The 17,681-nt window shown below is 44.6% G+C and overlaps 1 protein-coding gene across 11 annotated transcripts in view; it reads left to right on the top strand.

Annotated features, from left to right (window-relative positions):
• FAT3 (FAT atypical cadherin 3) overlaps nucleotides 1-17,681 on the top strand; it is a 745,081-nt gene that overhangs the window by 410,720 nt on the left and 316,680 nt on the right. For all 11 annotated transcript variants that reach the window (XR_014008884.1, XM_081197246.1, XM_081197247.1 and 8 more), the window contains 3 exons: nucleotides 3,542-3,685; nucleotides 5,995-6,192; nucleotides 7,122-7,920. Coding sequence is in view for 10 of the 11 variants with exons in the window: in XM_081197246.1 (XP_081053372.1) it covers nucleotides 3,542-3,685; nucleotides 5,995-6,192; nucleotides 7,122-7,920 (1,141 nt within the window). In the remaining variant the exon portion in view is untranslated. The remainder of the gene's footprint in view (nucleotides 1-3,541; nucleotides 3,686-5,994; nucleotides 6,193-7,121; nucleotides 7,921-17,681) is intronic.

Below are 17,681 nucleotides of genomic sequence, written 5' to 3'. Positions count from 1 at the left end.
GATTTCTCTGTGGCAGCCCCTAAAATGTGGAACCCCCTCCCCACAAAGTTGCATCTAGCACCTTCATTATATAGCTTCCTTCCTATGCTAAAGGCATACCACTTTCCCCCAGCTTTCGATAGTTAGGAATGGGACCCACCTCTTTTGTCCTGTTTAATCCGCATTGGGCTGCTTTTGTTTGGAATTGTGTTACTGGTTTTTTTATAATTGTGTATGAACTGTTTTGCTTGTTTTTCATTGCCTGATTATACTGTTAGAATGAGGAATGGCGGGTAAAATATATTACAAATACATACATATATCACCAGCAATGGAACAGTACATTCCACCATCTCAGTCTTCTGCATGTGTCTAGACTAGGGGTCTTTGGAATGCACAAACACTTTTTCCTCAAAGAAACCACGGATTCTCTGTTGCAGTGTGCCATGCAGTTGTTTGATTTTTTTTTTAAGTGACACTGCTTTATTAATTGTGGAAAACAGAAGTAAATTCTGCTTGGTTTTTCCCAGCAAACAAGGTAATGTCAGAGGTACTAAATTCCACAAGCAAACAGGTGTTTTTTTAAAATAATAAATAAATAAAATAAAAACCTCCTCTTGGAAAATAATTCTGTTTGCCTCAAGGCTGCTTAATGCAAAAGAAAACATCCCACCCGTATTAACATGTCAGCTGGATAAAGCTGTCAATATTTGGAATCACCATTGCAGATAGTTTGCCAGCGGAATGCAGGAGAAGCAGAGGGTGTGTGGATTTATTGCCATCTGTAGACCGTAGGAAAAATAATCTTGAGAAAGAAGTAACCATGCTGGAGTTTTGCTGGATCAGGTGGGAGTTCAGCAAACACTGAATCCCATGGACAGGTCCCATTACTCTGAATGAAATTGGCAAAAGTTGCAATTCCTAGGTAAAGGTAAAGGGACCCCTGACCATTAGGTCCAGTCATGGCTGACTCTGGGGTTGCGGCGCTCATCTCGCTTTATTGGCCAAGGGAGCCAGCGTACAGCTTCCGGGTCATGTGGCCAGCAGGACTAAGCCGCTTACCTTCCCGCCAGAGCGGTACCTATTTATCTACTTGCACTTCGTGCTTTCGAACTGCTAGGTTGGCAGGAGCTGGGACCGAGCAATGGGAGCTCACCCCGTCGCGGGGATTTGAACCACCGACCTTCTGAGCTGATCAGCAAGTCCTAGGCTCTGTGGTTTAACCCACAGCACCACCCGCGTCCTAATCACTATTCACAATTTCTAATCATGCCTAAATTCCAAACTGCATATTACAGGGAGATGCCCAAGTGCTGCCAACTCACATCATATTTCCCAGGTTACATACAATAACAGGGGAAAGAGACATCAGCAAGCAAGCAATTCTACTACCACCCCACCACTCTGCCTCTCTGACTGCCATACTAACCCGGTGTGGGGAGAGAACCTTCTCCAGGCTAAAGGACATATTCCATTCTGGGCAACCTTCCGAGGAAACCCTCCAGGAGGTGGGCAGGGCCAGAGGCAAAACTGGGCGGGGCAACTAACCCATTTACACAGCCCTCTCTGTCCTCCATACAGGCAAGCTGGAGGCATTAACAGAGGTGAAGGATACATTCCAGCCGGATGAAACCTCTTAGGGTATTAAGCGGTCCCAGTGAGAGGTGTGGCCTAGCCCAAGGGACAGATAGAGAAGCCTGGAGGGTCACAACTGGCCCTCCCCTCACTGAATGGCATTGGGGTGGTTCTCCTTAGTGCATAGTTCATTTATTATTATTATTATTATTATTATTATTATTATTATTATTATTATTATTATTAATACCCCGCCCTCCCCAGTCAGAGTCAGGCTCAGGGCGGCTAACACCAATAAAATCACCGTAAAAACGTAATAGGGGGGAAAGAGAAAGGGGGGGAAACCAATTTAAAATACAGGTTAAAATGCAATTTGAAATGCAGCCTCATTTTAAAATAGCCGATAAATCAAGATCATAAGGGGAGGGAAACAGATGGGTCAGACTGAGTCCAAACCAAAGGCCAGGCTAATGAAGCTAATGGGGTTTAGCTTTCAAATAAATACAGATAGGATAGTACTGCGCCTTTGACTATCTCTCGATTGCAACCTCTCAGAGTTTGAATGCTCCTTCTTCTTAAAACAAAACAAAAAATAGGCCCCTGCATGTGAAAGCTAGCACTCCAGGCAGAAGAGGAGGATCTGTTAGATTTGCATATACAGGGAAATGTACGTTTGTTGGTTATATATGAGGGCGTCTAAAAAATGTGACTTTCCCTGGCATTCTGCAGTCCCAGAGAGGAGGGCCTTGCACTTTTTCTGCATATATGACTGGTAAGAACCCAAGAATGCAAGTTCCAGTTTCACAAGTGCCTTTGAGTGGCGTGATGCCAGGAACTAGTGCTTGACTGCCACTGCTCACAGGATTGGGCTCAAGGCTTCAGCTTTTAACCAAAGGGGCACTCAGGCTGGTAGCTATGCTGGATGTGGTTTTAGTAACGCCTTTTGAAATCCATTCCTGTGCCTAAGTTTTTTTCTGACGCTTATGAAGCTTAAAATTGCTTCCTGTGCACAACTTATAGTTAAATTTATAATGGCTGGTACTAGATTTCTTATGCAAGGAGCTGTATTGTTTATTTTTTTAAGTGTCCCATTATCTGCAGCTTGTATCATCTGGCGCAGTAATTTTGATGCCACAGAGCCATTATGGTTATGGATTGCCTTATTTTAGAAAGCAGAATCTGAGATGCACTGCAGCAGTAAACATGGAAACACAGGCCAGAGAATGCAATGAGGCCTTGTGTTAGAATACATGGCGTGCAATAAAAGTTTCTAAGGAACACATGAATCAGCATAAGGTGGTAGCGTGGACTGTACCACTTCAGTTTTCTGGTGGGGTGTGTGATTCTTAATACTCACCCCCACAGGGCAGAGGGGTGGGCAATCCTCATAGGAAGAGTTCATTTTTTTTATTTTGTATGTATGTATTACATTGACTATTTGAGGACTGTGCACTATCCAATCAGCAGCTGTTTTGGCACTGGATTTCTAAAAAATAAATAAATAAAACCTGCATCTTCCTGTGAATATGGCCCCAAAACAGGAATGAGCATGTTGTTGACACAGCGCCACGCAGCCAATCCATTTTGGGTATATGAAAATTTGCATGCCAATCCAGAGTGAGGACGATATTTCTCCTTAACACAAAAATATTTTTTTACAATCTTCCCTAAATTACTGAAAGAATGAATGTTTTTCTCAACTGACAAAAGCTTTAGAGAGACGCTTTCCCTTTTCTGAATAAGCCAACTCCACACTGTTGCTGTTGTTGTTTTACACAGAGGACCAATCAGACAGATGAATTTGCCACCTGGCTCCTGAAATGGCACCATCTCTATTCTGTCACCACAAAATTCCACCCATCCATTGCTCCCTCATTCAGTTCCACACGCAAACCTATGCAGTTAGTAGCAAATCCAAGGTGGAATTCCGAAGGCTTTTCAAGCCAATTTAAAGATGTAATGTATTTTTTAATTATTTTTTTTGCAGGTTTCTGGATACTCGTTAGTCATACAGGCAAGAGACAGTGGGACTCCTCCTCTGTCGGCGTCTGTGACGGTCAACGTTGACATTTCTGACGTGAACGATAACAGCCCTGTATTTACACCTGCCAACTATACAGCTGTGATTCAAGTAAGTTTGGTCCTGAACATCAGAAAGAAAATCTCCAGTCCTAATCTGATGCTTTAGGTACGATTTAAGTAGCTTATCAGCACTGAATTATCTCTTCTGCCCCTACCCCCCTGGAAAGGATAAGAACATTATTCCTTAGGTCTGTAACAGGTCTTATGTTTGCAGTGATAAGGAACCATCTGGATCCTTTGCAGCATTTTATGACTGATTTGCATAAGTAGCAGTTTAATAGCTAGAGGCCCACATATACCTAAGAGCACCTCCATGTAAGTCCCTGTAGTGGAGTTGAGGAACCTGTGGCCTCCATACACTGTTGGACTCCCAATTCTCATCAGCCCCATGTGCAGTGATAAGAGCTCATTGGCATTGGAGTTCAGTAGCATCTGGGGGTGCCCCACTCCTGGCATGGGAAGTGAAGGATGTGACCTAGGGAAGACTTGGTCTTCCTAGTCAGAAACAAACCACACTTTCAGAAACCAAAGCCACAACTGTTCTTCGAAATTCACACTTCTCTTCACATTACATTGCAGTTCTCCAGGCTAGTAATGCATACAGATATGTACATGTTAGCAGAAAGTGTTCTATTTTTGCTATTCTTCTTCTTCTTCTTCCCCACCCATCTGGCTGGGATATAAAATGCATTATGTTAAGGGAAATATCTTAGCAAAAGTCTGTAATTGCTGGTGAAAATTAAAAAATGCATTATAATTGGGATAATTGGTTAGCAAAAATCTGTATATTTGGCAAATTTGCACACAAACGTGTGTATATTGCAAAACATTCACTGATGAATTTTCATGAGGAGAGGACTTAAAAACAAAAAAAAAAACTACAAACTGATGCAGAAATGTGAATGAAGAACCAAATTTAAGGCTGGAGAAATAGAAACCGAGGGAAACGGGTATTGACAGAGTCACCCATCCCTGCTTGGGAGTCAGAAGTGCTGTTTCAGCACTTCCAATTTTCACAGTTGTGTTTGGCAAACTGTACTTTGCTCCTGTTTGGCTTGCACTCGTACAGCAACACACAGCTGAATGATGAAAGAGAAACAAGTGCACGTCTGCTTCTTGAAGTTGCTTGCTCTGTTGTCCACATTCACATGTATGCTTCCAGCAAGCGTAGTTTTCTCCAGCAGTACTTCTGTAGTTTCTGCACTGCCTACCCAGTTTACGCCCCACATGGGTCTGTTGTGGGGACAGTACAGATGCAAATTACTTTGTCACTGCAGTGAACAGAGTCGAAAGAAAGTAACAGCCAACAGAGGCCTAAAATCAAAGGGGTGCTCCCTCCTCCTTTTTTGGTGATAAAATATCACTGACAATTCACTCTCCTTTAATTCACCCCAAAATGTGTTATCCTTAGTGTAGGTGTGACTACATCCCTAATTAAAAATTATCTATCTTGCTGTGAATTGGGAGTGGGCAATATAGAATCATAGAATCATAGAGTTGGAAGAGACCACAAGGGCCATCGAGTCCAACCCCCTGCCAAGCAGGAAACACCATCAGAGCACTCCTGACATATGGTTGTCAAGCCTCTGCTTAAAGACCTCCAAAGTAGGAGACTCCACCACACTCCTTGGCAGCAAATTCCACTGTCAAACAGCTCTTACTGTCAGGAAGTTCTTCCTAATGTTTAGGTGGAATCTTCTTTCTTGTAGTTTGGATCCATTGCTCCGTGTCCGCTTCTCTGGAGCAGCAGAAAACAACCTTTCTCCCTCCTCTATGTGACATCCTTTATATATTTGAACATGGCTATCATATCACCCCTTAACCTCCTCTTCTCCCGGCTAAACATGCCCAGCTCCCTTAGCCGTTCCTCATAAGGCATCGTTTCCAGGCCTTTGACCATTTTGGTTGCCCTCCTCTGGACACGTTCCAGTTTGTCCGTGTCCTTCTTGAATTGTGGTGCCCAGAACTGGACAAAGTACTCCAGGTGAGGTCTGACCAGATGTGGTTCTTCAGATGTTGCTGAGCTCTCAGGTCCTACCAACCCCTGGCTAACATGGCCAGTGGTCAAGGATGATGGGAGTTGTAGTTCAACAACATCTGGGAGTTCAAAGGTTGCCCACCCCTGCTCCATATAGACATCAGAACAATCCCATCAGTACAAATAAGCAAGCCTAGCAGGCATTTTGCTACAACTTGCTCTTATGCAGAACCAAAGTGGGAGATTTTTTTGCAGACAAACAAAAGAACCCTCATAAAAAACCCCCACATTCGTATGCATTCTATGCAGCAGGCAAAAATGTATTGAGATGTATAATTAAAACCCTTTTCTTAACATATACACTGTGTGTATGCACAAAGGAAAATAAACCAGTGGGAACAAGCATTCTGCAGCTGGTGGTGACAGACAAAGACTCTCTGCACAATGGACCCCCTTTCACCTTTTCCATCTTGACGGGTAATGAAGGCGAAGAGTTTGCATTGGACCAGCAAGGCGTCTTACGATCTGCAGTCGTCTTCAAGTACAGGGAAGCAACTGAATATGTGCTCTGCATTCAGGTACTGTTCTCTTCGTACACAAAAGTGTTGGGGAACAGTTCTCATGGCAAACTGTCGTCCTCTCATTAGGCCTGTGTGCCATCTTTCTGATTTCACCCCCTTGTACTGTGCACAAAATTGTGTATTTTATTACCCACTTTTAATTCTGTAGAGATGGCTAATTAACCAGATACCTTACAAAACCGTTCACGTTAAATGGAATTTGGGAGCTGATTAACATTAAAGATGCAGGATTTTAATTGTTGTTGTTGTTGTTGTCACACATGTAGGCAAAGCCACTGTTTTACTGTGTAAGCAGGAAGGACCAGAACTCTGCTGCCAAAAAGAGCATGCATTTTGCAAATGTTCCCTGATCTAATTACATAAAAGGGACAGAGATCACACAGGCTGTTAGGCCTCTGTGTATACATCCTTTTTTGCAATCTGCATATGCAATCTGCCCATTTGGGAAGAGGGTAATCCAGGTAATCTTTGCAAAAATAGTAAGGGGCCAGGGGACTGTACACTCGCTACCCTCCAACCCAAACTATTGAGGGGAAGATGAATTTCTCATGAATTTCTCCCAGGTTCCAGTTCCAACAATTCAGGAAGAGTCATAACACAATCCTAAGTGTGAAATGCAGGTACTCGTAATTAATTCCCACTGAGTTTGCGGAGTCTCACTTCCTAGTAAGTGTATATAGGATTGTAGCCTTGGGTCAAGTTTCAAAGCTAATGTGGGCTGCACAACGAACACTGACAGAGAAGCTTGGCAGATTTACCTGTGCATGTGTGTTTCCTTATTATTTTAAAACTGTTTATTTGGGATCAGAGTTTGTACTGCAAAGACTCTGAAGTTCTTCCAGAAAATGGAGTGCTCGGATCTTCATCGACCATTATTTGAAGTAACAGTGTGTTTTGTTTTGCAATTTTATCATGCATCAAACTAGGCAAAGGATTCTGGAAAACCTCAGCAGGTGTCCCACACCTATATCCAAATCCGGGTCATCGAAGAAAGTATCCACAAGCCAACAGCCATCCCTCTGGAGATTTTTATCGTCACTATGGAAGACGACTTCCCAGGAGGCGTCATCGGGAAGATACACGCGACGGACCAAGACATGTACGACATCCTCACGTACGGCCTGAAGTCCGAGCAGAAAAGTTTGTTCAAGGTCAACAACCACGATGGGAAGATCATTGCCCTGGGCGGGTTGGATAGCGGGAAGTACATCCTGAATGTATCGGTCAGCGACGGGAGGTTCCAGGTGCCCATGGACGTGACAGTCCACGTGGAGCAGCTGATGCAGGAAATGCTTCAGAACACGGTCACCATCCGTTTCGAGAATGTCTCCCCCGAGGATTTTGTGGGGCTCCATATGCACGGCTTCAGGCGCACCCTGCGCAACGCCGTGCTCACCCAGAAGCAAGACAGCTTGCACATCATCAGTATTCAGCCCGTGGCGGGCACCAACCAGCTCGACATGCTGTTCGCAGTTCAGATGCACACGGGCGGCTTCTATAAGCCTGCCTACTTGATTCAGAAGCTCACCAATGCAAGGCGACACTTGGAAAATGTGATCCGCGTCTCAGCTATACTGGAGAAGAATTGCTCAGGATTGGATTGTCAGGAGCAGCACTGCGAGCAAAGCCTGTCTATTGATTCCCATTCCCTGATGACCTACAGCACAGCGCGGATTAGTTTTGTGTGTCCCCGATTCTTCCGAAACGTACGCTGCTCTTGTAATGGTGAGTGGTCTCTCCTGCCCCCCTCTCTTCTGCCGCCACCAATCCCATTCCTCCCCGTCCTTACATCGGAGCATAGTTTTTATTTCTCTAACACCAGCCAGTTCCATTCAGTTAGTTTAAAAAGAGCTTTTGGAAAATGTACAGCTGAGAATCGATTTCTCACGCTCAGCAGGAATGGCTTGCGTTTATTGATGTCAAATGGGAGCCGGTGAACCTTGACCTCCATGGAACAAAGCTGTCCAAAGTTTCCAGGGGCAGGCCAGTCAAAGGGATCCGTAAACCTCGTGCCACGAAGAAAGGTTATAGGGCTTTCTAGCCGAATCTGGGGGGGGCATGAAGGGTGGCTGTGTAAGAACAGCCCCAGACTGTATTCAGTATTTTCAAATAGAAGGTGACATTTGACCCAAGTGATAAAGTTAAAAAGGGCTTGTCTCATTCCCCCCCCCTTTTTTTTTTGCTGGAGTAATGAAAACCAAAAAAGCATTTCATTAAGTAATTGGTAGCAAAGGAGGGTTCTTGACCTTCTTTTTCAGCCTGTGCTCAATGCTATGCTAAGGATGTAGCTCCTCCCCCCCCTTTAATAAACCACCTTGTGAGATTGTGATCTGAAACTTTTGTACCATTCTTGAAGGGGGTGTGGTTATCATTGCCGTGGAAAACTGCACATTTGCTTTCTGTTAAAATTAGGCACCATTTACGTACGTGCCACAGTTTTGGGGTGCTGCTTCTTTTTTATAGAATTGACACTCCAGGGCGTGAGCATCACAGGGAGGTGAGGCTTGGAAACATACCCACAAAAAATGACTCGTTCATCTGCAGGAAAATGTTGCTAGCTTGGTGGGATCTGGCAGAGAAGGGACCAAGAGCTCTGTCTTCCCTCCAGTAATTTGCTGTACAGTGGTACCTCGGGTTAAGAACTTAATTCGTTCTGGAAGTCCATTCTTAACCTGAAACTGTTCTTAACCTGAAGCACCACTTCAGCTAATGGGGCCTCCCACTGCTGCTGCTGCGCCGCCGGAGTACGATTTCTGTTCTCATCCTGAAGCACAGTTCTGAACCCGAGGTTGTATTCTTTTAATTTACAGTGATACCTCAGGTTACAACCACCATACAGTCATACCTCAGGTTAAAGTTGCTTCAGGTTGAGCATTTTCAGGTTGCACAGAAGTGAAATTGTATCTGGTGTTTACGGAGTACAGTGGTACCTCGGGTTACAGACGCTTCAGGTTACAGACTCTGCTAACCCAGAAATAGCACCTCCGGAACGAATTAAGTTCTTAACCCGAAGTACCACTGTATTTCTGTGCTGGGCATGGAGAAGAGAGCTTCTCTGCTCTGACAGCCCACTCAATTTCCATGCTGGACACAGCAGAAGGATGGAGTGCTCCTTCCCAACCACACTTCTAGTTGCTGTGAATCACTATTGGAGAGAGCGTCATTGCACTCAGACCCTGTTTGTGGGCTTCCCATAGGCATGGGGTTGGTTGGCTGCTAGACTAGGTGGGCTTTGGGTCTGTGCATTATTACCTTGCTTGCTCACCTGCATGGAATTCCATGCACTCACCTACATGCAATTCCTTATCCCCCTGTGGCTCCCAGGTGAGTGTATAAATCCAAGGCTACAGGTCTGATAAATAAATGGTCAGCTTGCAGCTCAAGAAATCTGGAGCAGAAGCAAGCAACATTCTTGAAATTTGTATTTTACTAGGAATGCTATTCCCACTGGCAGATGCCATGGTTATTCACTATTTATTCAGGCCAGCTGTGCAGCAGTTTTACCTAGTTTACCTTGATTAGCAAACTGAGTTATCAAAACACTGCGTAGTCCGAAAGACAGGAAAGCAAGGGTTTGGGCATCTCCAGGGGTTTGGAACTTTGATTCAGGTTGGACAGCATCCAGATATGTAGGTGGTTCTGTCCAAATCTTTAGGCTACAATCCATAAAGTTTAATTTTTAAGTCTTCTGAACTAATCCCACCGACTGTAATGAAATTTTTTCAGAAGCATGTTTACCCATCCAGATGCCTCAGTGAGACTGGGTCCAGTGTGTTTGTTTCCCCTCTCTGGTAATGTTAATGTCCATAAGGTAGGGTTTTCGCCTGCATCCAAAGAAGTAAACAAAATGTGACTTAAAATGTGTTCATCTAACCAGAAACAATTACCGTATTTTTTGCTCTATAAGACTCACTTTTCCCCTCCTAAAAAGTAAGGGGAAATGTGTGTGCGTCTTACATAGGCGCCGACTCCATGGGGCTTGAGGGGGCTCGAGCCCCCTCAAAAAAATTTTTGGGGGGGCTCAGCCCCCCCAATAATCTCGGGCGGGCGCCCTTTCAGCAGAGCGCCGCCGCCATCCCCCGCCTCCTCCTCACCTGCTCCTTCGCCAGCCAGCCAGCCGCGCGCCCTAATCGGAGGCACTGCCGGAAATCCCGCGAGAACAGGGGAATCCCGACTGGCCACACCTCCCAGCCAGCCGATTGGCTGGCTGGGGGGCGTGGCTTGCCCTATTTAGGGCCGGAGCCACTTTATTTGCATATTCATGAGCTTATTTATTATTCATGAGCTTTCCCGGCCCCCCCCCCCCAATATTTTTTCTAAGTCCGCGTCCCTGGCGTCTTATGGAGCAAATGCAGGCTGCGCAGCTATCCCAGAAGCCAGAACAGCAAGAGGGATTGCTGCTTTCACTGCGCAGCGATCCCTCTTGCTGTTCTGGCTTCTGAGATTCAGAATATTTTTTTTCTTGTTTTCCTCCTCCAAAAACACAGTCTTGTGGTCTGCTGCGTCTTATAGAGCGAAAAATACGGTAAATCCTGCGGATCTTGCACATCATTGCTGTTGGTTATATTCCATTTTAACCAGTGATTAATGGTGAAATGCAAGACCTTTTTTAAATAAAATTTTCATGTCCGATACCTAGTTCCCACCCACCCCACTTACGGGCATGCCTCATACCCAGACAGCCCATGCAGTATTGTCTAGTTATGGTATTGTTTAATGTTGCTCTGCAGATGTCATTAGACTTTCAGGTCCCATAATTTCTGATCATGCTGACTGAAGCAATTGCAAGTTCGAGTCCCAGCAAAATTGGGTCACAGGCTCCACAGCCTCTGCTTTTAGAGACTTACGGTTTTGGTGGTTAAGAGTTTTCTTCTCCCACCAACAATTCTGAGAGCCATAGTTAGAAGGGAGAATTCATGGTGGTGGAAACTAAGGAGTCAGTAATGTGACATTGATGTAACCGTTCAGGAACTTTGCTGACACCGTAACACAGTATACAATATAGTTTAAATACCAGTTGTCACAAGTCAGTATTAGCATTGACAGAATGTCACTCTAAAGCATGACAGCAGTTAGTTTTCCTGTCTGGAAAATAAAATATAAGATGCGACCAGGGCTAGGGCAGGGGGAGAAAGCAGTGCTTTGGGTTTTTGAGTCTTATTTTCTAGCTTGACACTCTGAAAGAAGCAATCAGTAGCTTGAACCTTACACTCCACTACAACTCCAGTAATCTAATAATAAGCATCCAGTTTTGAAAAGTGAGTGTTCCTGTTCCTGCTGGTAGGCTGTGTCTGCACATGACATAATAGCCAAATCTCTTAATAATAATATTTAGCAAAAGGCACTTCCTAGGTGTTCAGAGCACTTTATATAGACTGCCTTAGTAATCCTCACAACAGCGCAGCAGCGTGGATCAGTAGTATTGGTTTTCTCCGTCTTATCGTCACTGTGAATATTTGGGGCTGAGCTGAGATTTTGTGCAGGGAGTTTACAGCTCACCCCACAGTATCGCACCAGCTCTGACATGGCGTGGCGTGCAAAGAACAGTTGACATACTGAGCCTGAAGCGATCTACCTTTGGGTGATGTAGCAGCCACACCAGTTTTGGCACCATGTAGATGCTGCCATCATGATAATAGCATTTGCTTACACATCAGTATGTATCCACGATGGTGGGTGGATTCTGCACTGCCCAGTTGAGCGTTAATGCATATCCATGTAAATCCAGGAAAATGGATCCATGGAGTCATCACCATGTTGTCAGGCAGCCGTTTCCTTACTAACAAAGGTGACGTTGTCCAGAGTCGCTCCAGTTCTAGCTAGATTTCATGGTCCTGCAACAATGACATGTTTTGACCACAGTTTATTGGCGCTTTGCTATTTTAACAACATCATTCTCTGGTTTTAGTGTGTAGTGCATATGGACCTTCTCTATACTGCTTCTTCATGTTTCCCTTGTGTCCAGTTTCCTGCATTTTCACAGTTCCAAATCATGTACCTGTGTGGAAAGCAATCTACACCATGTGTTTTGCTTTGTGCATTCATATGATCTTATTTGTAATGGTAGCCAGCGCCCAATCCATGTCAAACTGATAAAAAAACTTCACAACTTTCTGCAGACATCTGAAGGCAGCCCTGTATTGGGAAGTTCTTAATGGTTGACATTTTGCTGTGTTTTTGTTATGTTGGAAGATACTCAGAGTGGCTGGGGCAACCCAGTCAAATGGGTGGGGTATAAGTAATAAGTGATTATTATGAAGGAAAACTCAGATGAAGCACTCGGTTGTTCAGTTGGTGGTGGCCATAGTGATCACCACCATGGAAAATATGTCAAAAAGACAACACCTAAATCTGCAAGTACTGTCAGGATTGAACACTGATTCTGGTATTTTGCCATAGCAGCCTTAGATGGAAGGGAAGTCCATCTTCCCATTCCAGCTCATTGTAGTAGCTCAAAGATTTTAGGGACGCATTTGCAACCTGCATATATTCCCATTTGATATTTGAATTTAATTTCATTTTCCAAACACACAAAAATATGCACAGCAATCAAACATAAATATGTGTAGACTGGTGGATAAACTTAAAAGCATAGCATAATAAATAAAATAAATTAGTTATATCTGGGTCTTATTTTGCCAGACCCTAACCCTACTAAAAAGATTCCATCCCAACAAATAAAATCATTGAGTGACAGCCAGCGAAGTCCTACTCAGAGCAAACCTACTGACATCAGTGGGTCTACTCTGAGTAGGACCACTCATTCGATATCACTCATCTTTTATCCCAGCTTAACCTCACAGCAGACCTTGGGGTAGCTTAAGCTGAGATATCGTGACTTGCCTACTGGAGTGTGATGAACTCTGTGGCCACACAGGAATTTTATTTCCTCACCTCTTCAATACAAGATGAGGTTGAATCTACCCAGTGCACTACACTTGCTCTCCAACTAATTGTCACATTTATTCATTTCTAAAATCAGATGGATCCATCCCATCATATTAAAGAGACTTGATACATTGGCTGAACGTCTACTTTATATCTGTAGTCCAGAAGCACAGTCCTGTTCCTGTTCCCGCAGGGGAGTGTCATCTGTTTATTTTGGGGTTGCCTAGAGATTGTGTATTTGTTGGTTCTAATTGCGGGAAGAAACAAAGAACAGCGGGGGCCGGAGAGGATATGCTGGACTTCAGAGCAGAGACTCAAGCCTGGGCTATAAATCCCCAAAGGTGGATAATGTCCTGGTGAGTGCTTTAGTGGCTTTTGGTCCCTGCCATTGTGAAATCACCCTGAAAATGCATGTTAGCCAGGAGCAAGGCAATAAGACAAGATTTGTAGCTTGGGGCCCTTATATCCACAAAGGCAGACATAAAGAACCCTCTCCAGAGCTTCAATATTTTAAAAGTTTTGTGACAGCTATAAAATTCACCTACAGAAGCTTGAATAAAAAGTTGAAATGCCTGTAGTTTATCTGTCAGGACCGCTCTTACAGTTTGATGGGAACGCTGGCTTGCGCTGAATAGTGGCTTTGTGCAAGGACTAGGCAGCAGTGCCAGAGCTGGAGCAGCGTCACAGTATTGGCAGAACGGGATGGAGCCATCCTATGTGACCCCAGTTGCTTGGCGGAAAACACCTCTTGACGATTAAAAATAAGAAAAGAATCGGAAGAAGCACACGATAGCACTAGCAGTTGTGGCTCCTGGCATTTGCACTTAGGTGCCCTTCTGCTTTTGCCACAGTGCTGCAGTCGTGACAGAGGCTGCTGATTTAATGAAACTGCTGATTTAATGAAACCCTAGTTCTGTGATCGCATTCTAGCACCAGCTCGTGCGCAAGCTGGGACTAGCTTGCTCAGAAGAGCCCAAATGTATATCCAACCCGGCAGCAGAGCACACATTTTGGATGCAGATTTTATTTATTATATTTGTTCAGCACATTTTATAGCCCCTGCCAGTTTAGGGGAGGCCAATAAGCTGCCTAGCTAGGCAGGGTTGCTCTACAGCATGGGCTCCCAAACTTGGGTCTGCAGCTGTTTTGGGAGTACAGTTCCCATCATTGCTGACCACTGATCCTGATAGCTAGGAATGATGGGTGTTGCAGTACAGAAATAGCTGGAGACCCAAGTTTGGGAAACCCTGCTCTGCCGCCTACAAGACATCACAGCCCTGGGAACAGTTCTACCTTAGTGGCTTGCCACTCATCCTAAAGTTCATGGTTCCAGCCCTGGTAGCTCCTGACAATGGGTACCTCTGCCGCTGGGCAGCTGATAAATGGATCTGTTTCGTGTTGACTCAGTTCAGCAACCTAAATGTCATTTGCTTCCTTGGAGAATCGGGAGGCTCATCACAAAAGTGTTGGAAAATAGCCACCTTGAGCATCTCAACCAACTACAGGAACCTTTTCAGTCACATACCCATGTGCATCTTGGGCTGATTGAGGGTTTATGACCCATTTGTAGTTCAGCCAAAGTATCGGTGAGTTTCTTTGGGGTGTTTTTTGGCTGGTGTGTAGGGTTGTGGTTCACTTGGGGTCTTGCTACTGTAGGAACTGAAGGCCTCTGCCATCACAGAGATTACCTGAGACAGTTTGCCTGCGCACCTGTCAGTTTATATGAACTTTGTAGCTCAGGCCCACACACCTTGTGCCTCATCAAACAGAACACAGCCCGTGAGCCGTGAGTGAAAGCAAGAGTTTGACATCACACACCCACACACTGCTGTTTGTGCTGCCTGCCTAGGCCCGGAATGCCCTAGTGCATGACTGGTGAGCTGTGTTTGGCTTGCTGGGTCATGCAGGCCTGTCGCATTAAATTATAAGCTTCTTCCCACATGTCTCTGGGCTTCATGGGGAGTTTATTCTGCCTAGAGTGGGAATCAGCCGAAACATGGCAAAGATTGATTACAAGGCTGTGTATTGATTTTATTGCTTGGTGTCAGAGATTTCACCAGAGGTTAAAAGGTTGTGAAAACATGCGGTGCCTTGTTCCAAACTCTCCGCAGGGTTGTCTTCCAACAAGCTTATGTATATTCATGAGTCCTGCAGCTTTTTTGCCCAAGTGACTTGTCTATCTGTCAGCCGCGGAGAGGCTTGTTGAAAATTATCGCCTGACATGACATAAAATTTAATTGTGTTCTGAGGACAAATAACCTGTGCATACAGATCTCTGCGCAAGTGCCTAGGCGATACATAGATACATTGAAAGAGCCAGTGGAATCAGATGGACAATTGGGAACTCCAGAAGATACTATTTCAACTGCTCTGCCATTTTTAGCAGAGCCTTATATCACTGCAGCCAAGTTATCCTTGCATTTTAAAATACACATAAAAACAACAAAATAGAATAAGGATTTCCTCCAGCCCTGAAAGAGAAGCCATGATTTTTAAAAGAAGCAAGCAGGATAGGAAGAAAATAACCTTGAAATGAGAATGTGAAATAACAGGATAAATGATTCCATGACTGCCGTACTATGTGCTCAAGGTATTAAAAGCTTCACCTGCTGATTTTTTGCAACTCAAGACGGTTTAACAGCAGGTGTGGAGAACCTGTGGCCTTCCAGATGTCGTGGGTTCCAACACCCATCAGTCCCAGCCGGATGGCCAGTGGTGAAGGATGATGGGAGTTGTAGAGTTGAATGGCCACAGGTTGCCTCCCTCTGTGCTGTTGACACAGGAGCAGGCTGGCAGTCCTACCTGCCACCGGCATCCCCTGAGCCAAATATGGTCTCCTGAACTGGTGATATTTGGCCCCACAATGGCTAACTCTAAACGCAAAAGAGGGGTGAAGATTAATATTATTTGGGGCAATGGAAAGTGAGTACAGTCATACCTCATGTTACGTTTGCTTCATGTTACGTTCTTTCAGGTTGCGTCCCGCGGCAACCCGGAAGTACCAGAAAGGGTTACTTCTGGGTTTTGCCGCATGCGCACAAGCGCTAAATGGCGCCACGCACCTGTGCAGATAAGGTGCTTCAGGTTGCGCTCTTTTCATGTTGCGAACGGGCCTCTGGAACGGATCCCGTTCACAACCAGAGGTACCACTGTATATACTCAATGGGAGGAGACAGCATGTTGGACATTTTCCATTTCAGATTCATCCTCTGGCCGGACAGCTTGCTTGTCAAGGCTTTTTGTTGTTATGATGCAAGCCTCCATAATATGAAGGTGTCCTACACAGTGCCATAAACTTAAGACCAAGCCTGGTATAAGATTTTCCATTGTGGCTCGTATATTCCCATATCGCACTCAGCACTGTACATTGTTTGTAAGAATTTCCACGCATCGTTTTGCACGGCGGTGGCAAGGCAGGGCCCTTTGAGCTGTTTTATTCCTTCAAGACCTAGCAAGCAAATATTTGACAAAGTGAGAGGAGCGCCCGGAAAGATTAAATTGACCGCAATGCACTGTAGATCAAGCACAGGCATTTACGGGTTGCTGCCGTATTTGTAGGCAGGCCGTGTCCACTTAGAAGCCTACAGTAATATTTTTTTCTGTTTCCAGGAAAAGACCTACGATGCAAAGTAATTGGAGCTATGCCTCGAGCAACACCATGCTTCCCTTGTGGTGAAGTGCATTAGGGACTCACTGTCTGTGATAACTACAAGGAGTCTTTGCCCCCATACAAGTTCACTGTGTCCTTTATACTCTGTAAATAAGACTTGGGAGCCAAATAAATGAGATGGTCAGAGAATCCTGATTTGGCTGAGACTAACAGAGATTGCTTTAATTGCAACAGGAAGGAGTTGTTCTTCCTGAATTTGTTTTAAGATACCACACATGCACATACCATGTTTAGATATTATAGCCAGATGAACAGACAGACAAACGCATTTAACTGTGGATCAAGCTATGGTCAGAAGGAGAATTGCAGCCAAAATTTTGCAGGAGAACATGGTTGTTTTGAAAACAGAACTTTCAGGGTTCCACAATGCCCTCTCTGCATACTTTTGTGCTGTTTTTCTTAGTTTACAGCCTTGGTGAGCTAATGGTTCAGAGCCTTTTCTCCTCAAACTTCCACATTCTTGCTAACCACATGATATCACATAGCCAACATGTAGATATAATGCTTCCATCTTATCAGTCATATTTGGCTTTGTGACAGTGTCCCATAGCTTCAGACTCAGCTGGATGGCAACACCAGTTCAGAGTGAGGGCAATAAATAATTGCTTTCACTTAGAATTAGTGGGGTTTTTTGTGGGGGGGGGGCCCGCAAGGCAGGCACTTGCCCCTGGCACAATCCTCCCTGAAAGATCTCTGAAAGGAACCATATTTCTTGGGACTCGAAAGTATTTGCAAAAAAAAAGTGTCCTTCCATTAGGGCTGAGTTTTGGATAGAATGAGATTTGCAAGCTGTGTTTTCAGATGGCCATGATTAGCAAAAACACTGGTAAAAGCACAACACTGCATCATGAATAGTTCCAAAGAGGGAAGGACATAGAAATTCATCCAGAAGAGAGGAGGAAGGAGGGAAAAGTTGCTCACAATGTTG

The sequence above is a fragment of the Podarcis bocagei genome (genome assembly GCF_964188305.1).
Source record: "Podarcis bocagei genome assembly, chromosome: 6".
Classification (NCBI taxonomy): Eukaryota; Metazoa; Chordata; class Lepidosauria; order Squamata; family Lacertidae; genus Podarcis; species Podarcis bocagei.
Note: the sequence above shows the minus strand (reverse complement) of the source record. Positions and strands in the feature narration are given on the sequence as shown.